This window comes from Pseudorca crassidens, chromosome 18 (assembly GCF_039906515.1).
Source record: "Pseudorca crassidens isolate mPseCra1 chromosome 18, mPseCra1.hap1, whole genome shotgun sequence".
Classification (NCBI taxonomy): Eukaryota; Metazoa; Chordata; class Mammalia; order Artiodactyla; family Delphinidae; genus Pseudorca; species Pseudorca crassidens.
This window is the reverse complement of record NC_090313.1, coordinates 73,583,628-73,610,555: the sequence shown is the minus strand read 5'-3', so window position 1 is coordinate 73,610,555 and position 26,928 is coordinate 73,583,628. Positions and strand designations below refer to the sequence as shown.

Sequence of the window (26,928 nt, the reverse complement as noted above, 5' to 3'; positions counted from 1 at the left end):
AGTGCATTGTTCTAAAATTCGGCTCCAAATCAGATAGAATACATCAGAGAAGACGCTTGGCGCTTCCTTATAATTGGAACAGTCACGACCCACTTAATCACTGTTCTTGCTGTTCTCGTTAAATAGCAAGAGCTGCTTAAGGCTAGTTTTTGCTTCCTAAAGAACACTAAACTGTGCCAAAATATGGTCCTGAAGTTTAAAAATGAAAACAAATGAGTTGGGGAAAATCTAATCCTAGTTTAAAAAATGTCAGCTGAAAATGTTAATAACCAGTAATTAACAGAAAATATTATAATATTACCTTTTAAAATATACATTTGAGGCTGGAAACAATAGGTTTAACAAAGATTTTTAAAAGAATTAATATATTGATATAGAGCATAACAAAAAATTATACCTCAATAACTGGAAAACAAACATTTAAAAAACCAGAACAACAAAAAAATTAGGTGTTTACTTTTGGGTAATGTTGATAACTTTATCGTTTTTTTGAAGCCAATTGATAAACATTACAGAAGACACAACTTTAGTTGACTTTACCCAAAATTCTCAGTATAAACTTGAAAAATAACATATTAGAAGGTGCTATATAAGTATGAAAGCTAGGATAATGTACAAAGAAAATCAAAAGAGAAACTGGTAGGTAGAATGAATAACAGAATATTTCATTTTAGTGTATAACTTACATTATAGTAAAATATGGAATATGATTCTGTTAAAATAATGGTTTGAGAACAGTAGTATCATGACAAGGTATGGGGTTAGTAATTTTCACTAGCTTGTAGATACAGAATTTGAAGCTCTGATTTTGAAAGGTTTGAGAATTTCATCATCATCTTCCTCAAGAATTCTAGTATCATGTGTTTGTTTCCTATAGAAGCTCCTGTTCTCAGGAGATGATAACTGTCAACACACAAACTAGTTTAAAGTAGCCTGAAGAGCAAGGGACAGAAGAGAAAGGAGGTAAGTAGAGCACTTTTCTTCTTGTCTTTTTTTGAGTGTTCAAAATGATGAATATGAATTTGATAAAACCAGTGCCTGTCAGTGACTCAGCACAACAGGAATGGGTAAGGAGAAGTGAAACTCATTCATTCTCCCCCAGGCCCCCGTCTCGTCCCTCCCCCTGGGGGTGTCTCTGTTGCCTTCTGACTCCAGGGCTCCCAGGTCCCTCTTCTCCAGAAGAAAGAATAAGTTGTCAGTTGTTAACACTTTCGTATGGATTACTTTGAATTCATCACACCCAAAATTATTGTTTAATAGAATATTTCTTTTTCCTTTCCTTTAGCATTGTTCATTTTATTCTGTCACGATAATTTCTACCTAATCTAATTTTACATGGGTCAAATTGTATTTTGTGTTAAATGTCCTCAATGTCAAAATGCCAGGGTTAAAATATTCTCCTATAATTTTTCTTTTTAAAATAATTTTCATTCAGTTTATTCAAACTAAAAAAAAACGTTTACCCATCTCTCCCCTCCCCACACCTTGTGCAACCACCAATCTGCTCTCTGTTATCTATGAGCTTGGCTTTTTTTGTTTGTTTTTTTTTAAGATTCTACATATAAGAGATATCATCCGGTATTCATCTTTCTCTCTCTGACTTATCTCACTTTGCATAATTGCCCTCCAGGTCCATCCATGTTGTTGCAAATGGCAAGATTTCACTCTTTTTCTAATGGCTGAGTAATATTCCATTGTGTATGTGTGTGTCTCTCACAATCTCACTATGCATTCATCCACTGATGGAAACTCAGGTTGTTTCCATATCTTGGCTATTGTAAATAAAGCTGCAGTGGGCATAAGGATGCATATATCATTTCGAATTAAGTGTTTTCATTTTCTTCAGATAAATACCCAGAAGCAGAATTGCTAGACCATATAGTAGTTCTATTTTTCATTTTTTGAGGAATCGCCATACTGTTTTCCAAAGTGGCCGCACCAATTTACATTCCCACCACTGTGGCTGGGAATGTAAATTGGCCTCCTTTTCTCCACATCGTCACCAACACTTGTTATTCCTTGTCTTTTTGATAACAGTCATTGTAATAGGCGTGAGGTAACATGTTGTTATGGTTTTGATTTGCATTTCCCAGATGATTAATGATGTTGAGCATCTCTTCTTGTGCCTGTTGCCCATCTGTATGTCTTCTTTGGAAAAATGTCTATTCAGATCTCCTACCCATTTTAAAACTGGATTGTTTGTTTTTTTTGCTGTTGAGTTGTATGAGTTCCTTGTATATTTTAGATTTTAGACCCTTATCAGATATATGAATATTTCTGGTCAAGATAGAAAGACAAATGACAGTAATTGTCTAATTTACACAGAAAAAAAAATTCTAAAAATGTTTGAAGTATTTTTTTGAGATGCAGAAACCTGACGCCACGTATTTCTTTGTCCTACACAGAGTGTCATGATTCTCATGTGCTTCTGTGGTTTAATATGCTATCTTCCTTTCCTTCTCAGAGGATCTGAAATTTAAAAAGACCTGTAGAAGAATAATGCTTACAGGAGGAATTTCAGCTACTAGCAACATATATCAGTGGGTTATTTTTTGGAACTCTGACCCAATAACACTATGTGCCTGACTATTCCATCTATTAACAATATTCCACTAAGCTGCACAAGAATATACCAGAGGAAACCAACTCCTTCCAAAAATACATTGCACAAAGTGCTTCCTCCTACTGATTTAATATTCACTACGCTTTTATTACCAGCACCAATAAATATTTACATCTGCTGACCTTTAGTGCATTATGTGATACAAAGCAGACCTAGATTTTTTAATGTTTTATATAAAATAAAAATTATTTATTTTTATTCCCTGCAGTGTCTAAAACTGCTGAGTAGAACTGGCAAACTGAGGAAAAGATTGGGTTCAAAAACCTTTTCTATGAAAATAAGTAACGTAGAATTGATACAATTTCCAACACTGGTAGATGGTTTGGGAAACTATGTTACAGACCTGCACGTGAATCTCACCTTTGTTTACCATTAATCAGGATACTTTAAGGAATTGAAACTACTTTTAATGTCTAAGTCAAACAATCACGAAGGTGAAACTATTTCCTTTACCTCAAGTTATGGCGTAACCCTTGCAGCCAGGGTTGTAGTGTCCTTTTCTACAACACGCCCACAGATGTCAAAAGCCTATCTTCACCCTCCACCCCACAAAAGTCACAAAAGGCATCTTTACACTTAGTACAACATCACCACCACACAGGTATTTAAAAACGCTTTCCATACTCTTACTTATCTACCCTGTCCGGCTATGAAGAAAATCCAGTATTCTAAGAACGCAAGTTTAGTTTACTTCAGCTCTTCTGAAATTCCTTCTTATCTATGACCTCTAGCTTCAGTCTCTTCCTGATTTAGGAGCTAGTGTTGACGTGTTCCTTGGTTATCAGTGAGAAGAAAGATCCAGTCATTTGAAAGTGTTTGTCTAAAGCAGAGTATTTCTTAAACTCAGGTCTATGAATCCACAAAGACAGGTTCTTAGGGTCTCAAAGTCCTCTTCAATAAGTTCTAGATTCTGTTTTCATTTTAATGATAATCTGCAAGAGATTATCTAGATAATTCAAATAATTACCTTACAACCAAGTACAGCCTTGGGATTTTAGTGCCCATGTATGCATTTAAGTTTATGATTGTACTGGTGCCAAGCAGTACTTCTTTGTCAAGAGGTTAACAAGAAAAGAACAGAGGTTGACTTAATACATAAACGATGCATTCTTGTTAAGTGAAGGCTGAATGACAATTTGGTACACTGTGTGAATGAAGGTTTTGTGGTGAATCTGCAGATAACTGGGTTCTCATACAGCAAGCAGTAGCAGAGGCATGCCACACTCAACAGTACCATATTCATGGTGCAAGCAGTGAGTTAGTTTTAGCAAAATATATCATGTGGCACACTGAAGTTGTTAATTTGAACATTACCGGTTTTAGAGTTATATTTGCATTTTCTTTGTAGATCTGTTTTAGTTTTATGGTTGTATGCAAGTTAATAAGGATAAAGAGTTAATTGAGTTATATGTCTCTATCCTTAAAAATAAACATTATAACAAAAATAAGTCAGCACTAGGGAATCTACAAGAATTTTCTTCCTGTAAGGAGTTCCATATATATTTTTTAGGTTGAGAAACACTGACCTAATTGATTCATTTTGTATACACTGTGTTCTTTGTTAAAACAAGTCTTGTGATTTAAAAGTCCAAGCTGCTTTGGTAGTAAAATTAAGTGAAATCAGCTGAAACAGTCATATCACTATGGTACATGCCATTAAAAGGGTCAAGATGACTTGGGTTAAGTTTAAAGGAAGAACATAAGCTAAAGACTCACTTGAGGATGGCAAGCCAGTCTTATTACATAGAAAAGAACCAGAGGAAGGAATAAGACATACACACACCCTGCCCCCGTGCCCAAATTCTGTTTGTCATGGATACTGGCTTGAAAATGCAACGTATAAATGGATTTTATACCTCCTTGACCTTGTAGTAGTTCAGAGAACACAGGAAGTGACATGAATTAGAAATTAACTTTGTGTCAAGCTCAATTTTAAATAGGCTATGTATAGAATAGACCAAAGAGAACGTATTATAATTTGTTAAAGACAGTTTTTCTTTCCTTTTATGTGTGTTTTGTTATTAATAGGGTTACTGATATGAAAGTGTGTATGTGTGTGTGTGTGTGTGTGTGTTAGCTACCTTGTGTATTCTTTAAAAAAAATAATTTTCTTTTATCAATACATTAAAACAGCTCTAAAGCCAACCAGGGACTTGATGCACTGGCTCCATTATCATTCTGCAGTGAGGGAGCTGAAAAGCAAAACCCAGGAAGGATGCAGCAACCCCCTTAACTTTAAGCCTTACCCTCAATCATTTGTTTGTTCTCTTTTATTTACTTACAACTTTTTCAAAATGTTTGTGAAACAAGGTAGGGCATGAAGAATTAACATTATTCATTCCCAAGAGAAAAATACCACTTACCCATTGGCCAATTGTCATACACATGCTTTGCAATGTCAGAAGCAGAATCATTAGGAGAAAACAGGAACTCTTTTGTTTTCCCGCTTACCAAGATGAGGCGCAAGTTTATCTGAAAGAAGACAATGATTCTTTTAATATAAATCTTGCAATTTTTAAAATAAAATAATCTTTTCATTTCAATAACATTCTCAGTTATTACTAATGCCATTTTCTGGTTTTTATTAAATTATAAAAAGATTCTTTTTAAAGAATGGGAATTTGAGACATGATTTTATTTCCATTATTTAATATATATATGTGGGGGGGGTAATTTACCATAATAAACGAACAAAGGAAAACCAAAATTCATTATACTTAACTACTCCAGCAATGCTCAGAATTGGACGTTTACAGGTTATCACTATAACTATAAAATACACATTTTCCATTGAAAAGCTAATAGAAGTGGTTACCCTGCAGATCACATCACTAAACAGGAAAAATAGTTACTTGCTAATCTGCTTCTTAGGAAAAAGAAAGAGACAAGAATTATATACAACTGTTTATCCTATAAAAAATTTTCAAACCTAAACAAATGAACCAGCAACTATAATTTTAAAGAACTTTATTAGAGTTAATAGAGGAGTCAATAATTGTAATTACTTTAATCCCAATTACATGATCGCTCATTTCTGTGGGAAGGGGAGGAGGCGCCATGTGTGACAAAGAACACAGATTCACCCTCACCGGAAAACCTAATCTGGACGAGAGAGCTACAAATTTTGAGATCCACTGGATTTACAATTCCAAGTCAATGTATTTTGCAAAAAGTTCACTTTTTCACTTTTGTCTTTATCCATAATTAATGATATTATTTAAAACCACGATATTCATTAATTTCCCCTATAAGTTCCAGGAATACAAGTGCGGTTTTCTATACCTCCAGGCGTCTGTTAAGAGACCAAATAACACCTTCCTAAAACTTCCAGTCCTGAGCTCAGCGCTGGGACTAGCCTAGCTTCTTTATATAGAGAGAACAGAGAATGTCATTGTACCAGTTTGAATTGCGCCAGGTCCTAGGTTACCCAAGCTCTCCTCCTCAGTTACTAACATTTTTTTTTTCTTAGAAAAAAAAAACCCAGAAAATCTTTAAGATGACAAAGCCTACAGTGAAAACACTGGTGCCTACTGCAGCAACACCAGGATACCAGGTCACTGATTTACTATCTGCCACAACAGTGGCCATTGCCACTCCCAGTGCCTCACCACTTTGAAAATGTACTGAAAGTTATAAAATGCTATACATGGGCTTCCCTGGTGGCGCGGTGGTTGAGAGTCCGCCTGCTGATGCAGAGGACACGGGTTCGTGCCCCAGTCTGGGAAGATCCCACATGCCGCAGAGCGGCTAGGCCCATGAGCCATGGCCGCTGAGCCTGCGCATCCGGATCCTGTGCTCCGCAACGGGAGAGGCCACAACGGTAAGAGGCCCGCGTACCGCAAAAAAAAAAAAAAAAAAAAATGCTATACACAAACAATTCTGCATTCAATGGAATGCAACTGGATTCCATAGTAGATGGAATAGAACTGGGTTCTATATTAGAAACTGTATTCTAACTGTATGTACACTATATCTCAATTTTTAAAGTATTTTAAAAGATAAAAGAAAAAGAAATCTACATTTCAGGTGAAAAGCCCTTTCGATATGTCCAATATGAATTTTTGCTGCCTTTTCTAATTAAAATGAACTTAGACCAAAGAACTTAATACAGGAAGAGATCTGATGAAATCACACTGCTATAAAGAAGTAATTTGATTCAGAAACTCTAAGTTCCATTAGAAAAAAATTCAAGTAATAGTTTGCAAACATGATTTTATTGTAAGAAAGCACCACCTTATTCATCTCCTATAACAAGTAATGAGTGATTCCCAAAGCAAGAAACCTAACATCTACACAATACAATGTGAATTTTAGTTCTCACACATATATCACTATTCAAGGCTGTCTCTTTACGTGTGAATATTGGTAAATATATATTTGCTCTGAACTTATATGGAATCTTTTAATAGCTTCAAACTACTATGTAACATCCCTTCAGTTATTAATGCCCAAGAAATTATGCCCTTCATAATGGTTCAGCCACATGTGTCTGCTTAACCAGAAAGAAATATAATTAAATTCAGGCTTCAGAATATTTAATATAATTAAATTATAAATATATATAAATTAATTTAAATATATAATTTAAATATATATAAATATATATATATTTTATATATATATAAATTTAATATATATATAATATATATAATATATATTTATTTATATAAATATATATAAATTTAATATATATATAAAAATTAAATTATAAATATATATAAATTAAATTATTAAATATAATATAATATAATTTAATATAATTAAATTCAGTTATGTAAGTGATATGAACCTACTATTTCCTGGAATCAGCTTTTAAGTTTAACGTTCATTTCTATTGAGCTTTTCTTCAAATTATATTTTAAAATAGCAAAGAAAAGAGGGAAGGAGGACCTAATCCTTATCTTCTGTAAAGGTTACACTAATGCATACTTTAGATTTTCCCTAATATCCATCAATATGGAAATGGAAAAGTAAATGATAGCACATCCTTACTATGGAAATTTCCCACAGTCATTAAACGACATAAGAGATAGATCTGTATGATTTGACATGGCAAGACATCCACAATATATTAAACAAAAACAAAATAATCCACATACCTCCACCCCATAAATACATAACACTAAGTGCATTCATGCTGCAAAGTTCTTGGCATTTCCTATTTTAAAACTGATATAATCACTGTCACTAATAAACTGATATTTCACTTTCATATTTAAAAGTCAACGGTCTAACAAATTTATGTTTATCTAGATGTTCAGAATGTTGAAAACTTTTGGCCTGTAGATGTGTTTGACACAGGTTAAAAAATATTTTTTAAAATGTTTACAGGTGGGCATGAACTTTTCAGTTTGACACATACCCTACTAATCTCAATATACGCACACTGGTCTGCTTCATACACTTATACCTGGCTGGCCCCAGAAAACATTTAAGTTTATAATTCGTGGTAAAGTTTGAAAGTGGCTTTGGGCTACAAAATGAGAACAGAAAGCAGAGTAAGACTTTAAAACCTACTTAGAGGGAAACTAATCACCCCTTTGGGTGGGGAAAGGGGAGAACATGACAACTGCAAGAATAAGTCTAAAAGTACATCAACCTAAGAATTTATCAAATCTTACCGTTAAACTATCTATAACTGACAGTAGCAGTTAAAGACTGCATTTGGAAAGAAGCTTAAGTCCAAAATTAAAACTAACAGCAATAAACCCACAAAATTAAGTGGCTGAGTAAAGTTAACACATTGCCTGAAACACTTCCACTGCCTGGAACAGTGCCTGGCACATAGTAGGTGTTCAACCAGTATTTGTTGACTCACTAATGTTTCAGTTTCTTCAGTTTGAAGACTCAAGTAGAGATGTAGACTAGATAGGTCAGCACCAAGATCAAAATCCAGGCTTCCACATTCTGGGCATTTTATTAAATGACAAGTGTAGTAAGTAGAATGAGAATGGATAGTAATTTTGTGGTAGTGACACGGACATGTGGCTATTTCACTGTGTAGAACCCTCAGTGTTTAATTTGTCAGGGTCTGGATCTTAGTGTCAGCAATATGCCACAATTTATATAAATGCTATTATTTAGTAAGGTGCTCTGAAAAGTGAAGTTAATCTTGAGCTACCATATTAACATGTATATTGTGCCTAGTTTTCAAATGAAGATAAAGACTGGGTTTATTGATACGTTAGATTAACAGATGAGTCTGGACTTGTTCCTATGCTTACATCTATGTGACAGCCTTGTCCCTAGACTAGAAGCATGACTCCATCTGCCTCAGTATGCAGTCAAGTGTATCTTAGGACTGTAACACCAAGGGAGGAAAACACTGAATTCCCATCATTTCCTTTAGAAGAAATCCTGAAAGCAATCACCCAGACAAACATCTAGCTACACAGGCTGGTCAGCAGTTAATTGTTCTTATATTATAGTTAGAATCTCTCAGGCTTATTCAGATAAGTGATGTCAATTATAGCTCCCCTCAGTAAATGTATAGCAATTCCTACAAATTTCTTTGTAGGAATTTTCTTTTAGAAGATTATGTATTAATTATTTAAATACTCATTAATGAAAGACCTTTTTACTTCTTTGAAGCCAAATCAATCTATAAAATACCTTAAAAGAACCTCTGCTCATGAGGTAGTGGGATTCTCAACACATCGACGGATTACAACACTCTTATTTACAGCTTAAAATGTGATATACTGATATACATACTTATCTAAAAACAAAACTGTTAATTAGGACTCAATGACTTGGTATGAGACGGAGCTCCTATTATGTAATGAAATCCCCAAGGGATGGCACTTAGGTCATCCAAATGAATTATATATTTTATAATTACTTTTGAGGCAAAACAAATCAAAACAAGACTATTAGTGTGGCAGAACTACCATGATAATTTCCCGTAAGGCCAATGGAAACAACAGAAGCTCTTCCATGCATGTAATTTCAAGTTAAAAAAAAAGTTTTCGGTCAAATTGATTGCCATTCCTATTTGTGACATTATATCAATTTGGAGAAATCTCATCTAGAGCTTAATTCACTCAACAATTTGTTTTCAACTGGTCAGGATGGAAAAATTTAGAGGAAGGAAAGAGGGGGCATGGAAGATGGGACTAACTGGAATATAAACGGGCAATAGGAGATGGACCATGCCCTGTAAAAGAAATATGAAAATATGACTGTTTTCTACAAAAAGATCAACATGTTGATCAAAAAAGGAACTCCTGACTTCCCTGAGAGTCTCTGAGGAGTAAACTGAGTCCTGGGGCACGCTACTCCACTTCCTAGGGAAGCACCTTTGCCTCTGCAGTGCTCATTCCTGCCTTTTTTGCTAAAGGATGAATAAGTGGCCGGTGGGAAAGATGTTAGACTTTCTTTGAAAATCACTTTTTAAAAGCTCTCAATTTATCTCAAGGGGATTATACCCAGTTAAAAAAAAAAAAAAAGTCAATCCAAAAGGCTACATACTGTATGATTCCACTGATATAATGTTCTTGAAATGACTACGGTAGAGATGGAGAAGAGACGAGTGGTGGCCAGGTTTTAGGAAGAAGGGAAGGCAGTGGCTGTGTTTGTAAAGGAAGCACAGGGATCCCGGGCGTGGAACTGCAATGTGTGCTGCTGTGTAAGTGGCACATGAATCTGCACGTGTGATACAACTGCACAGAACTAAGACACAGACATGAATGAGTGCACGCAAAACTGGAGAAATCCGAATAAAGTCTGTGGATTTTATTAGCGTCAATTTCCGGTTGAGCTACTGTACTAGTTATAAGATACTACCATTAGGGAAAAGTAGGTGAAGGGTGTATGGGATTTTTCTGTACTATTTCTTACAGTTGCATGTGAATCCATAATTACCTTGAAATAAAAAGATGTAAAAACAAGCGCTCAACTTGCTAAAAATTGATATGGTATTATGTTTGTCTCTACTTATTTTTCTTATTTTCATTTGAAGATGAAAAGCGCTTTTTAAAACAGAATCTTGTATTAAAATAGCTACTTGATCTAGAGGAAAAAATATAAACCGACCATTGACTTAAGACAAGGTATGAAGTTGAAAACAGATAAGCATTTCTTTTCTAGAGTTACGGATTTTTATAAATGGCATATTTTGAATTTTTGTTAACTGTATGTTAAAGAAAAATGGAATGAAGGAGGAATGTGTTCATGTTTCTACACAGGACTGATTTAAAACAAATTATTCAAGTAACTGCAGTGCTTAAATATGATAATTATGTATTTCAGAAACTTTCTTTTAGTTGTTTTATTCAAACTTTTCTGAAACAGACACTATGTTCGGTGCCTGGATTACGAAACATTTAATATGAAACCCCTGGAGGATTTCACACCCTTGAAGCTATGAGACATGCAAACATGATTATGGAGGACAGGCGTGGCTACAAAATGCTCAACAGATATTTGCTGAATGAACATAAAAGGGGACAGAAAGGAGAGCCTGTGAGCTGGAGACTCCAGGGTCGGGTAAAGAAGTAAAAATGCTACCAGCTTGCCATCTTTTGCGTGGCTTACTACACAGGCACCTAGTTAGCACTAGTCTAGCCAGGCTCTGATGCAGCTGTTCCTACCCACATTTCAGAGCTGTGGGAAGCAGTGTAGAGACCTTAGCAAGTGGGAAGCTGAGAGCTGAACCCAGTGCACTAACAACCCAGAACCCGCTGTCTGCCATTCTGCTCAAGCAAACCAGGTGGTCCTGGCGAATTCCTCACCATGGTCTCCATGATTATTCTCTGTCATCTAGATCACACTTGCCCCCACTATGCCCCAATGACAGGTACCTTCTTTCAGTTCCTCAAAATCGCCCAGTTCTTCCCTGCCTCAAGGCCTTTACCCAGGTTGTTCCTTCTGGTCAGAGCGCTCGGTGCCCCATGCTCCCTACCCGAGTCCACACACACTCTGGGCTTATATGTTTGAGAGGGGATGGCATAAAAAATTCTCCCAAGCCTAACCATCCTGGATGAAACGATAAAACTAAATTTTTGAAAGAAGAGCAGGAAAAGAATTTCAAAATAGAACTGAAGAAGCCAAGACAGCATTCCTACATTCTACTGGAATGAAGGAGCAGTCCTGTTTGTGAAGAAGTTAATATAAGGTCAGGCATTCATGAAAACAGATTTTAACTTCTAAGAAAATACACCTGAATTCTTGTCTCGGAATTTACTTGTATTATGTAGTCATAAACTCAGGTACACTGAGACTTGCTAAATGGATTAAAACTATGGGATCTGTTTCTATCTTCCTTTTAACACTTAAAATGATGTAGAGTCTAATATACATGAAATATGAAATCTTTAGAGGTAAAAACTCAGTGGGATTCCTTATTTTTAATTGTAGAAACACTTACCTACCCTGAAAAATAGGTAAAGGGGAGGTCAGAGAGTTCTCTAGCTTAAGTCCCAAGTAAAACTTTTACAACATCTCATGTTACGTGGAATGTTAATTTCCAGAACTTGACTCATTTAAAAACGTAGGAGAACTACATCCCAAAGCAACACTTAACGCTTTTTGAATTACATGAACCCATCAACTGTTTATATTCATTATTTTTTGACCACTGAACATGAATAAGAAGCTGCTGGACAATAAAAATGAATTGATAATAATAGTGAATTAGCCTACTTGCTTTCTATATAGATTGACTTTTTTTTCCATCAGTGAAGAAACAAAGAAAATGCTGAGTTCTTATAAGTACAATTTAAAATCAAACAATGTAGCTTAAAATTTGTGCAGCATTTAGTGCCTGGCACATCTTATCACAAGTCACCTATTACCATCGTCATCACAACCATCATCAGTTTAGTAAGTCATGTAACACTAACCACATGGTGCTCTTTCTTTAGATACTTTATAATGTACATTTACTTTAAAATAAGTTTGGGAAACTTGGATAAAATTAAAATTCCATGAGAAAACTGGATAACATATTGAGAATTCTTGAAAATTATTCTTAACATTATAATTTTTCCTTCAAGTTCTAAATCCTATAAACTTATAAAACATGGTAGTAATGGAATTAAATTATGATTTTGCATCACTTTAAAACCTGACTATAGGATATGCCTTTAAAGCTTGCCCCTAAATAGGATACAAACTAGCTGCTTTAACAAGATTTCAATATGAAATAGTAGCAGTCTGATTTCCTATACATACTATCAACTAAACAGCAACTCTGAATGAAAGTAAAGCACTCTCTTTGGGACACTGGGTTTGTATACAGGGAAACCCTTGTTTTGAGGATTTTTAGGTCTTATAACTCACTTTAATAAGAACAACAGTTCAGTACAATTGTTTCTGTCAACCAAGCACTTAATATATTAAATTACAGACAGGAGAAAGGGAAATGGCAAAAGCAAAGCAATAAAGGACACTGGGGAAGGGAGAGAACTTTTTCTATATTCATAATATATATTTTCATGTATTTCAGGAAGGTGACAGGTTTTTTCTGTGCCCATCTCTCCTTAGTGGAAATACAATGGTGTTAAGTTTTTTGGCTAACAGCCTAAAATCATGAGAGAAGAAACTAATATTTATTGAATACCAACTAAGTACTAGAACTTTTCCTTACATACATTGTATTTTGGCACCTACTATATAGCACTGTCTCTTCTCTCTAATCACCTAGCTACTCCGATAAATCCAGGTATGACACAGCATGAATCTTTCAGACATCTATACTTCTTACACTTGTCTTGGCTTTGCCATTATTTGAGGTGTGTGCCAGGTTACATTTGAGGTTCCTGTGGGTGTCAACTCCCAGATGCTCTTCCTCCTACTTCTTCTAAGCTATTATCAAATTCTCGGTACTATAAATCCTATGCCTTTTACAGTATTCCTCAATCATTCAACTTTTAAGATTGCAGGGAGTCTCAGGATTCATCCAGCTCTTAGGAAACAGACAAGGCAAAAGGCCCTGGAAGCCTAGCTAGTTAGTGGCAAAGCAGAACAGGAACACAAGCCTCTCTCCTAGGTCAGGGTTTGCTCCAGCATAACTTCAATGCCTCCCTAAACCACCCTCCCAGTCTCCTCTAGAGCTTTCAAAATATTGGACTTACGTCTTATTCAGATAGGCACTCCAGAAGGGCTTGCTTTTCTCTTCGGAGTCAGGCAACTTTTGAGGCAAAAATACTCCTTATCTGCTACATACTAGCTGAAAACTAATCCTGCATTTCTCTGAATGATGGAACTTCTAGAGAATATAAGTAAATGTCAAGAGGAAAAGAGTTTTCATTTACCGTAAAATAAGTCTGGAAGTGCCAGGTTAAAAAATTCAAACAAGGTATCTGCCAGGAGCTTGGGGAAGGAGGAATGTGGAGTTACTGTTTAATGAGTAAAGAGTTTCAGTTCTTCAAGACAAAAAGAGTTCTGGAGGTGGATGGTGGTGATGGTTGCAGAACACTAGGAATGCCTTTAATACCACTGGACTGCACATTTAAAAATGGTTAAGATGGTAAATATTATATGTATTTTACTACAATCTAAACACACACACAAAATTTATAAAACAAAATTCAAAGTTTCCTCACTGCAAAACTTCTCAGAATCTTTCATGTGCCAAAATGAATTTGTGAATTTCCAAGGGGAACAGGGGTCTATATCAGAGTATTCAAGACTTCTACTTTCAGCTGATATTCCCAGAGACTGAACACACAAATGTCTGTTAAACAAGCAACTAGGCTAGATGCTGCAGAAGATACAAAGATGACCAGTAGCTCTCCAGTACTCTGAGTTTGCTCTCAAGCATTCACCCACCTCCACAGACAGTGAGGCTAAGGCAGGAAGGTCACTGAAATTCAAGTTTGTTTCCTTGAATGGCACACAGGAGTAGTTTGTGTGACCACTCCAGCCTACCTCGCTCAGTACGGATTTTCAAATTTGTCGGGCGTGCTGTGTTGATGCAGAGCCTGATTTGCATGGAACAGAAAATCAGACATCAGTTCTATGGCATATTTTATCACCAAAAAATGCTGAAACAGTTTTAATTAAAATTATCTACACCTGCTGTTAGAGGATGTCAAAATGACTTTCCTCTTTACAGCGTAACTGTGAATTAAATATCTGCATCACTGTCAAATGAAAGGACAGTACATATCCAAAATGGTCTTTAATATTAGAGTAAAATTCACATAAGATGGACCCATTAAAAACACACAATTGATAAATCTTATCTTTCCCATATACTTTTTTAAAAAATTAATTAATTAATTTTTGGCTGTATTGGGTCTTCGTTGCTGCATGTGGACTTTCTCTAGTTGCAGCGAGCAGGGGCTACTCTTCGTTGTGGTGCGTGGGCTTCTCACTGCGGTGGCTTCTCTTGTCGCAGAGCATGGGCTCTAGGTGCACGGGGTTCAGTAATTGTGGCTCGTGGGCTCAACAGTTGTGGCTCGCGGGCTCTAGAGCGCAGGCTCAGCAGTTGTGGCGCACAGGCTTAGTTGCTCCATGGTATGTGGGATCTTCCCGGACCACGGCTCGAACCCGTGTCCCCTGCATCGGCAGGCAGATTCTTAACCACTGTGCCACGAGGGAAGTCCCTCCCACTTTTTAAAAAACATGAGGAAAATGGTTTAGACTTGATGGTCTGGCTGTGGCTAGAAAAGAAAATAATTTTAATGGGTGCCTTTGCCCTAAGAAAGAAAAACTTAATAGTTCTCTGAGGGATTGTCCCAGATGACTGTTAAAGTCCCTTCCAGCTCTAATATATGATTAACATTAAACAAAAAGGGCATGTTATTTAGAAATATAACCATTTTATTATGCATAATAAAAATGCATAGGATATATAAACATTCACTAATGACCAAGTTATTCCTATCCGTCACACTTCATATTTGAATTAACAGAGATGTAATGATGTAAACCCACTGCCTTGATTTCCTCGTCACATCACTAACTCTTATCTTTAATTCCCTATAAACCAGTGCCTATTGAAGTCACACTAGTGAACTGTACTCGTGAAGGTCACCGAGGGCCATCTAATAAAAAACATCAAGTATAGATAGCTTCCTCTCATTTCTCATGTTCCTTAGTCTTTCTGCAACATTTGGCACAGTTTAACTCCTTCCTTCTTGAAAATCTTTCCTTGTTAGGCTTCTATAATTCCCAGAATGTGTTTTCTGGAACACTAGCATCCATTAAGTATTCTGGGGGAGAAAAGGGTTCAAGTGATCGGATAAATCTGTAAAACATTACTTCATATATTCCCCTCTTGGAGATTTGCCAGGTATGCTAACATATTAAAAACCCAGAGAATTCGTGCAATGAACAAATTCATTTAACTTTCAAACAGTTGTAGTTTTTAACCACAGAACCAATTTTCTTTCCCATATTACCTGTTACCATCCCACAGATCTAGTGTTCAGTAAAACATACTTTGGAGAATACTTTTCCTGTTCCTTTGAACCTCTTTTTAGTTGTTCTCTTTCCTCTTGCACTTACTCCAAATACGGGCTTTCCAATGTTCCCTCATCAATCTTTTCTTTCCAACACCCTATCCAGGAGACATCCTCATCCACACCCAAGGCCTCAGCTGCCCCTGCTTGGGACACCCCCATTCTCCATGGAGGACCACTTTCACTTCTCCAACTGTCGGCCACCATTTCTAATTAGAGAGCCTGCTGTCCCCTCAAAATCATATGTTTAAATTTGAACTTATCCCTTCCTAAACAACAGGTTTCCCTCCCAACTTATTTATTTCTGCTCAGCTCTCCCGGTCTCCCAGTCACTCAGGCTTGAAAGCTCAGAGTCATCATTTACTCTGCCCTGTTTTCTCCTCTCCCCTCTCTGTTACTAAATCCTTTCAGGTTCTCTCTGCTGCCTCTCTCACCCCCAATCCACCCTGCACATTCCCAAACATTTTTGGCAATTAAAATTGTCAGTGTGCTACAGGTAGCTAACATTTACTTATCACTGGAACGTGCTACACAGTACTTTGCATGAAAGTATGCAGCTCGTGAACGTACAACCCTGTGAGACAGGTACTACTGTCTCCATCTTATAGATGGTAAATGGGGACACGGAGGTGAAGTAACTTCTCAAGATCACATAGTCACGGTCGAAACTTCTCAGTCCAATCCAACCACAGCTGTCCCTCGGTATCCACCGGATTGGGGTTCCAGGGCCGTGGCGGATACCCATATCCCTTACACAAAATGACATAGTACAGTAAGTAGGCTTAGGGTCTCTGTACCCACGGATGCGGAACCCACAGATATGGAGGGCTGACTGTAATACTATTTCCCTAGGCAAATTTCTACTCCAGCCAAATTGATATATTCATTATGAATCCTATCCTGGCGAGAATCACAAGAATGACTTCCTGATTCCTCTCTTTCAGTTCTAACGTCTCCTTTGAAGCCTATGTGACAACTTCAGCCTACACTGCTCATTCCTACCTCAGAGTTTCTACCCAATCATGGGTGTGTACTGGGGTGGCCCTATGTGTCCACGTTTGCCTGGAAGAATTGTGATCGTTGTTGTATAATTGTTGTCTCGCTATTATGATGCACAGTGCCCCCTTTTACTCGCAGAAATATCTCAATCTAGACAATAAATAATAAGGTCATCCTACATATATCATATCATTTATTGTAGGAAGATACAGTTTATGTCGTGTCTTAACTCTCCAATTAAATCATGGTCCTTGAGGGTGGCAAAATCAATCTTAAAACTTCATAGTTCTCTTCTTTCATAAGTTGCTAACTTAACATACACAAGCACAGTTGCTTATGTGTGTGCGACAAAACAATTTTGGAGATGAGCCTTTGGCTGGGTTTTGTTTCCCAACTAAATCCTACTTTTAGCTCTAAAGACGAAAATTGCATTTTAAATTAATTCATATAGTTAACCTCAGTCACCGTGCCTGAAAAATACTATGTATTTAATATACTGGAAGATGAATGAATAATGTACCAGAATATGCCAGACTACAGCCAACATTCCTAAAATATTTCAATAATGTAACGTAACAGGATACTTCAAGTATAACCAGGAAGTGGATCTACCAAGAAAACAATACCAAGAAAAATATGTATTCTAATGTTTTTACTATTATACACAGTTAGGTGATGATAGACTCACTGTTTTCCACACACAACTATCATGGACTACGTGCCCTGAAACAGCCCATAGTGATAATAAAAAACAGTTACCCTGAAGAGGGAAAAAAGAAAAAGACATTTTAAAAAATCATCCTATTCTTTACAGTATGTTTGTAGTCAACTCATTATTCAAAAGTGATAGCAAACTCTCCTGTTTAAGAAGAATACATTCTGTCTGGCTATGAAGACGACGATTGTTCCAGGCTGCCTGTGCTTCACAGGCCTATTCAGCTCACACAGACAATTTGCATCAACCTGTGCCTAGTGATACTGTCACTCAGTGGTGCCCCAGATAGCCACAACCTCATGTGCTCTTAACATTGAGGTTCTCATTTATAAATTAATGTCTCTGGAATACTCATGAATTCTTCCTTGAATATAACTGTTTTATTCATTATTATTTATTAAATTTTAAAACCATAATAAATGATTTTACGTAGGTTTAGTGTGACAAAATTATTTAGCAGCAGAACTCTACAAAACAAGCAGGAAATGAAAAAGGCAGACATGTAAATGCATCAACGTCAGCATATAATATTAAGTACAATTATGAGGAAAATATAGCACAAAATTCTGCATCTATGCAGGGTGTACCATCTACGCTAAGAACGTTATTAATTAACGCAATCACTAAGTGTTCATCATTGGGGGTGAAGGCATCGTGCTAGTCATTTAAAAAAACACAAGAACTGTATGTTCATAAAAGTTGTTACTGAATATAAATATAAATCCAGCAGCATCAAAACATTTAGCATTACAATACAGAGAGCAAATGCAGTGGCAGCAGATGGTTTCAAAGAGGGGAAATAAAGAAGAAAACTACACAGTAGTAAAGTACAAATTAAAACTAAAAGGAAAAATTTTACAAAGAAATAGTTAAGGAAAAGGGCAGATGAACTCCTGGGAAAAAGTAAATGACTAACAGAGAGCAAAAGAAGGAATATTTATAAAGAGGAAAGACTGTTATGAGCAGATTAGACAATTGTCTAGAAACATGGACATGAAAAGAGTAGAATGCATCTTTGCCAGAGAAACAATTCAAGAACTAAAGAACCCCTGGCACTGAGCTAGAAAATATCACTTACGCTTTCTGCAAATTTAGAAACTTAGGTTCAGAGTTAAAGAAAAATTGTCTAAGGTATAAAAAAACAGAAGATAGTTAGAAATCCAAATAAATTGGCGCAGGTCAGTTAAGTATGACTATCTTCTGACTTGGACTATATGCTATACGCTGAGCAATGCTCTATTTTTTAAATCAATAAAATAGCCTACGCTCATGTCTATTAAACAAAATCCACAAGAATAAGTGAGGAATTTCAGAAGTTTCTAACATATATCAACAATAGCTCAGAGTAACGAACACCATAAAATAGATACAAAAGTCTGGGAAAGATATATAATGAGTCTCTTGATCTCTCATTGTAAGAACTTAATAACAGTGTTCCTATCACTTTGATTTCTTATATTAGAGCTTATTTTCAGAAGATTCTTGACGTTAATGTTTGAACAATTACCAATCCCTAACATACTGTCCTTACTCTATCTTCCGTTTTAGAAAGTACTAATAGGGCATAAAAATTGCTTTCTTAGGGAATATAAAAAAATTATTTTTTCCGTTTTCTTCAAAAGTAATTCCACAATGCTATGCATTTGATTATGCTTTCTTGCAGCAGTTGTGGGGAAGAACTAAATGCATCAGGACTACAACTAACAAAGGCAGAATTCTACCCAAAGTTACTGTTATGATTATTACCTCCTGGAGCCCAAACAGTCTTTCTTGGCACTCCTAAATGATAAGACTGCAAACACTCATTTCACATTCAAGTATTCAGGCTACTCACTCATGAATGGAATTAGTGGTTTTGATCACATATACATAAATTTTTATGTGCACAGGACCTCATGCCTTCGAGGAACAACTCTCCTGGTAGTGACTTTAATCTAGCAAATACTAAGTCATCTGGATCCTAACCACCTCTCATTTATAAGCTTTGATGTCCCAAGGCTTCACGTGTAAATCCACTGTTTGAAACCTGGATTACATTTCTATAGAAAAAAGGCTATTTACGGCAGTTAGTTTCCCAGCGAATTCCTAAGTCTATTTAATCTATTGTAATAATATGACTAAAATACACCTAATATGCAGTGAAAAGCAGTAACATTATTAGTAACCGCAAACACCCATAACTCTTACTGTGTGCCAGATCATCTTTTAGGTGTTTTTCCTATGTTGACTCATTTGATCCTCACACCAACCCTACGGGAAAGTTACTATTACTACGCCCGTGTCTACAGAGGAGGAAACTAAGCAGAGACTAAATAACCTACCCAAACCTGGTTAAGAAGTACCAGAGCTGGGTTTCAATCCAACCCTGGTTCCAGGGCCTGCACTTTCAGCCACTAGGCTAAATTTCCTATAATTATTGACAAGTTTTAGTTAGTTCAGCCTGCAGAGCATCCAAAGTTTTAAAAGTACATCATGGTTTTTTACTTCAAATGACTCATCTGACACTTTAAAAGATTCTTCTGAGGCTGGTTTCGTTACTTCACTCAGTCACTATTATTTAATGAATTATTCACATATGTGCACGTAGAATTTACTTCAGGATAAGTGTTCGTGGTCAGAGCCCCTGGTCCCTGGCTGAAGCCCCTGGACTACTCCATTTGTCTCCAAAATGTATGCTTCCTAAATAAACAAATCTGAGTTGTCCTGCTTTTTAAAAATAAAAGTAAAAACAAATCAATAAATAATCTCTATCAGGAAGTTAAACGGAGGAACAATTACGATGACTTCTACTAACCACTCCAGAAATACACTAAATTGAATAACTCTGATTCCTGTTCTTAATGTTGTCTTCTATGTTGTATTTACTGGGGGCTTGATAGCATCATCTGTTCATTTTCTGTCAATTTCCCCCTCCACTGCTCTTGGCAACACCAATCTTGGAGCACCATCTCCTCACCCCAGGAAACAAAGGAACTACTAACAGAGGTTCAAATCCAGAAGATTCACTGGTGCGCATACAGGACTAGTTCTGGACTAGCTGTTCTGTGAAGACAAGAAGGCAGGGGCAGGGGCGAAGGGCTGGAGGATGGAGAGAGCGCTCAGCGATGACTCAAACTACAGAGAAAGAAATGAAGAGACAGGGTCTCCAAGTTAGTTCTAGCTTCTAAAATTACCTTTAATTTTTATTCAATTTACAAATCTGTCAAAATGTATCACTTGACTTTTGATTAACTTCTTAAATTTTAAACTGCAATTATAAATTCAATAGATTTTTTTCCTTTTTACATATTTCAACTACCTGATAGCAAATCTTCCCAATTACTTAATAATTTCTATAAAACTAATAAAATAAACTTATAAAAACATGAACCTTAAATTCTTGTCAATGTCACAGTAATGTAAATACTTATAAGTGTTTATCTTAGAAATCACAAGCAAAAAAACATCATATCAATTACATATTTTACATTGTAAGTACATTGACTTCAGCATCATTTAGTCAGCCATCAGAGAAATCAAAATCAAAACCACAATAAGATATCATTTCAAACCCACTAGGATGGTTATAACCAAAACAATAGACAATGAGTGTTGGCAAAGATGTGGTGAAACTGGAATCCTCAAATATTGCTGAGGGGAATGTAAAATGGTACAGCCGCTCTGGAAAACAGTTTGGCAGGTCCTCAAAACGTTAAACACAGAGCTGTCCTATAATCCAGCAATTCCAGTCCTAGGTATGGTGATTCTCATTATACGCGGTAGTTCTGTTCTACACAGTTTCATGAACACTGAGTAAGAGGATACTGAGCCACTACTATTAGGGTTAGGTTGTGAGCCTCTGGTAACAATTTCATCAACCAATGAATACATAACCTGATTTTATATGTGTTTCTGTTTAAAGATACCTTAAAAAGATGTTTACACAACTCTGTGAACATTCGAAAAAATCCACTGAACTGTACACTTTTTAAAAGGGTGAATATTATGGTATGTGAATTATTTCTCAATTTTTAAGAATTGGAATTACATTGAACCTCAATCTAATTGAGTCTCTAGACTTCAATACCAGTTTACAGGAAAACTGAGGAATAGAGGAAGAAATAAAATAACACTATGAAAAAGCAAAACTTAAACCAAACCCAAAATGCAGTACATTGTACAAGACATATGTCCAGCTCTTCCAACAAGTCAATGGCATAGGAAGAGAGAGAGAAAGGGGGTTAAAGAGGGAGGGAACTAAGAGAATAAAAGATACTCAAATGACATAATCATATGCAACGTGCAAACCCTTTTAGATCTTAATTTGAACAAACCAACTCTTAAGTAAAATAAGGGAGATCTCAATACGGACTGCAGAGTAAATGTTATTAAGGAATTACTGTGCTAATGAAGTCATGATTATATAGATTCTTATCTGTTAGAGATTCATACTTAAGAATTTAAGGAAAAATGACCAAAAACCTGGGATTTGTTTTAAAATACTCTATTAAAAACAACTTGTTGGGGGAGGATGGTGGTGAATAGGTATAATAAGAATGGTATACATGTTCTTAATTGTTGAAGCATGGTAATAGGTACATAGGAGTCCTTTAGACTATATTTTCCACTTCTATGAATGTCTGAAACTTTCTATGATGAAAAGTTTTTTAAATTATAATTATAAGGCAGTCTTATTATTCAAAGACGTCTAATTCTCTTAACTATGAAAACTACACAAACTGCCAAATATGGAGAGATTGCTTATTTGTGTATTCTTTTTAAACTTAATTCAAAATCTTCCAGGAAGTAAAAGACATTTGTCTAATAAAAAAATATACCGTCACAACCAATTTTGGGATAACTTTCCCATGAAACTTTTAGGGCTACCATCTCAGCTGTTAAGATTTCTTCAAGATCAGAGAGGCCCAGGGACAGACCCTTGCCTGCAACCACAACTGCCCACTGAACCTGCAGGATAGCTGCTGCATCAATGACGCCAGAACTTAGAGAAGGAGACAGGTCCCTCAGCAGCCTGCCTCCAACCTAAAGGATGTCTTCCTGACCTCCAAACGAGACACTGACCGTTACCTGCCAGAAAGTTGTCAAACATATACATACAAATCATCTGCCTCTGCAGTCAACAATTATAATAAAAAATGAAAAAAACTCAAAATAATCAACGATCCGTTCAATATGAATAGTGCCGCTACCTTGAGTGGGACGACTCTGACCCTTAGATTCAGGTTTACTATTAATGTATATATGCTTAATTTTTCTGTTTACTCAAAGAAATCTATAACTCTACTCGGGTGGCTACAATACTGATTAGATGTGGCATTTATCTGAATTTTAAGATATGTGAATGTCTTCCCATGTAAATATATAAGAACCCTGAACTTGGTTTGTATGTATTCCATATATTTTCTACCTTTTGGAGCCACAGTTCTTTTAGGTGATAAACTAACAAGGATATAATCTTGGCTCTTTTTCATGACTTGGTCTGAATTCTGATCACAACTGGTAAGGCCATTCTCCTAAAAGGTATTATTTGCAGATTCCTTCAGCTTTTTAATTAGGTACTGTTCTAAATTCAGCGGCTGTTCCCCAAGGGTTTCCTATTCTAGATTTAAGGAAATGACAGGAAAATTTTAGGAAAAAACTTGAGGGCAGGAAGTCCCTGCCACGTAAAGAGAACATGTAAGTGTCTCTTTTCTTTAACAACTGACATTTCAATTACAGTGCCATGGAAGAAGCAGTTCATGTACTTACACATTAATCATTTACATATTTATTAGTAGAAATACCTTACGAAAACACCACCTAATCAAATAGGCTCTAAAGACAAAAAAAATCTTAACGTGTTTTTCTTATTCCCCATATGCTGTGTTCTGTGCACCCGTGTGTTCTGTGCACCCATGTGCTCTGTGCACCCGTGTTCTGTGCACCCGTGTGTTCTGTGCACCCGTGTGTTCTGTGCACCCGTGTTCTGTGCACCCGTGTGTTCTGTGCACCCGTGTGTTCTGTGCACCCGTGTTCTGTGCACCCGTGTGTTCTGTGCACCCGTGTTCTGTGCACCCGTGTGTTCTGTGCACCCGTGTGTTCTGTGCACCCGTGCTCTGTTGGTTGGTCTTTGTTTTGTCTCCCCAACAAAACTGTACATTTCTTCAGGTCACAAAAAAGGAAAGGAAGGAGGAAGAGTATATGCTAGATGCTTTGTTATTTTGTGAATGAGATGTAATACAGTCAACACAAGCTTAGTTGGTGAGTAAAATATGTTTTAGGAGTACAGACAGAATCTTAGAATTAAAGGAGGGTAATGTCTCCACAGGACGTTTTCATCAACATATGGTTCTCTGGTGAATACCCCTCATCTTCTTTAAGGTCTCCTAACACGTTTACGTTAGGCCAGGATAGTGCTGGAGACTACTACTCTCCTAATTCCCTCCTGACGTTCCCCAATATGTTTTCAAATCTGTTATTTAATTCACATTACATACATTACCTACATGCATCAGGGAGGCACTTTAATGACTGTTACTTTACCTGTAATGGCTACTGCAAAGATCAGATAAAATAAGTATGAACATTTACTCTAAATTCTAAGACCTTAAAGTGCTGTTAGTCTCGTATTTATATATAAGGAATAATTCGCTTCAGTCGAATAAAATGGCTATCCTTCATTTGTCCTTTTCCTAACCTTGCTCAGTGATTTCCTGCCTTGTATATGAGGTTTGCCATACATTTAGGCCTATTAATCCTTTGAGCATCAATTAAACATGTAACTCCTATTTAGACTATAAACTCCTTAAGGACAGGAAACACAAGAACTTCAATTCCTTCTGTGTCTGTACTTCCTTCTACTTCCTCTCACCATTGGCCAGTTTTTTACAGAGTGGGTATTTGTGGCAGCATTATTAAATATCCTTAATGAAGGCATGGTACAAGTACGGAACCAGCTAATCATTCTCCCTAAAGTGCGTCAATAAAATCATTAGGGGGCCATTAGAGAGGAAGAGGAAAATACCATGATTACCAGGATCACGATGCTGTCTCTAACAAGCCATAGCAACCACTGAAGAGGTAACCCTAAAAAGCAGCAGCTGCATTCCACATGCTTGCTAACAATCCTTATTCCAAAGACTCAAGGTCCTCTGAATGTCTGCAATCACTCTACAAATGTTTCAGTCTTTAAACCATTATTATTTTCATAATTTAAATCTGAATAAGGTAGCCTGAAGCATGTACAATTAGAAAATAACGTGGAAAACAAACCACTTCTAAGTGGTCTTACTATGCTGCAGCACAGCTATTATACAACATATATGTGAATTACTTCTGAAATGAGGGAATTCAGCAAAGAATTAAAAAACCTGTAAGACTTATCAAACTACCATTCTAGTAATTTTTGACATGCTTGATATTATTGTTGGTGGTGATAACAATAGGATTTACTACTTACCATGTGTCAGAAAGTGTGCTAACTATAATTATATAAAGCAGATATTATCTTTATTTTCCAGATGAGCAGACTGAGGCTTAACTGAGGTTAAATATCTTGCCAAAGTTAAGTGGAAGGTTTTTCCAGTTCACTGTACAGCCTGGGTTTGGTTATCAGACCTAGCACTTAATAGCTGTGACATCCCAGACATATTACTTGACTGTTCTGGGAGCTAAGTTTCTTAGTTGTAACATCACTACTATCAACAACTGTTTCATACTGCAGAGTCTGAAAAATGTTTTGATATATATTAAGTTACTGGATATTCACACCACCCTCATTTTCTCGTTCTGCAGATGACTTACCCAAGGTCACATGCCTGGTGGCTAGATCAGGGCTTACATACAGAGAATACCCTAACTACTCACAACCTATTCTGAAGCTCAAATGAGACAGTATGTGAATGTATTTTGTAAACTCTATATCTGTTTGTAAAAATGTAAACTAGCATCTATTGTCCATGTTCTCTGATTAGGGAGGTACTGATTGTATTCAATGATCTCGAAAGTTATATCTAGATGTAAAACTGCAAGTTAGAAGAGTTTTTTTCTTTTGCTATTAAAAAAAAACAGATTCCCACCATCTAAAGACTATTAACATTTTTTTTACACAGTATGATCACGCTCAATAGAATATAAATTTTTTCTTTTCCTCAAGATAATGTTAAGAATCTCTCCATGGTATTAATCATGCATTCAGCCAAAAAAAAAAAAAAATAGCACCTACTGTGGACACACTGGGTATGTAAACAAGCAAACAAACAAAAGATAACCTGTAAGAAAGTGCTATAAAGGAGACAAGGCTCTAGAACAGGGAGCTTTAGGCAGGTTTCATTGAAGGGCTCTCTGAGGAGATGATACTTACACTGAGACCTAAACTAGCAGCCAGAAACACAAAGAATAGGCAGTAGGACACTCCAGGCAGTGGGAACAGCGTTTATGAAGACTTCAAGGAAGAAAAGGAAAAACCTGTGCATTTCAGGAAAGAGAACACGAACGCTAAGGGCAGCCTAGCAGCCGAGGAAGGCTGGTACAGATGAGGCTGAAGGGCACACGGGCCAGATCCCACACAGGCCGGGAGGAGTCTGAGTAGTGCTCAGAATGTACTGTGAAACCATTTAAAAGTTTTAAACAGGGAGGCACATGATCCAAGTTCCACTGCAGATCACCTTGGCTGTTGTAGGATAAAGTAGCTAATAAGATAAGAAGAGAGCCCAGCCCGAGCCCTGAAGAAGGCTAACATTCAGAAGGCAGATCAGAGCTGGCAAAGGAAACTGAGAGGGAGGGGCTGATGAGAGAGCAAGACAGCTCTGTGTGGGGTCATGGGAACCAAAAGAAAGTGTTTAAAGGAAGACCAGATGCTATACTACTTTAAGTTCTGCTGAGAGGTCGAGTAAGATGAAGACAGAGAAGCGTCTTCTGGATTTGTAACCTAGAGATCACTAATGACCTAGAACAGTTTCAGTGGCGTGCAGTCTATTCTGTGCACAACCTTTGTAAATATTTAATGACTTCTTATATCCCACTGAGTGAAAACACAGCCATTTTTCCTACAAAAGTGAGTTTTCTCCATAGGAATTAGATGTTTTAAATTCAATTAAAGAACATGATTTACCTTATTTGAACCAATATTGTTTATAATACAAACTATGATGAAGAACTAGCACTCTGTAGGAAAAACCAGCTGCACACAGGACACACGGGGA

General features: G+C 36.5%; 1 protein-coding gene and 1 long non-coding RNA gene across 11 annotated transcripts in view; one reads left to right on the top strand and one right to left on the bottom strand.

The window, feature by feature from the left end:
• LOC137211263 (uncharacterized) overlaps positions 1-26,928 on the top strand; it is a 163,535-nt gene that overhangs the window by 78,389 nt on the left and 58,218 nt on the right. The window contains exons 4-5 of one of the 9 annotated variants that reach the window (XR_010936995.1): positions 878-963; positions 2,465-2,540. The exons of 1 other annotated variant lie outside the window; for it this stretch is intronic. This is a non-coding gene — a long non-coding RNA (uncharacterized lncRNA). 7 more of the 9 variants (XR_010936996.1, XR_010936997.1, XR_010936999.1 and 4 more) reach the window with 7 other exon arrangements.
• UBL3 (ubiquitin like 3) overlaps positions 1-26,928 on the bottom strand; it is a 70,808-nt gene that overhangs the window by 8,127 nt on the left and 35,753 nt on the right. For both annotated transcript variants that reach the window (XM_067713556.1, XM_067713555.1), the window contains exon 2: positions 4,987-5,095. In XM_067713556.1, coding sequence (XP_067569657.1) covers positions 4,987-5,095 — 109 coding nt within the window. The remainder of the gene's footprint in view (positions 1-4,986; positions 5,096-26,928) is intronic.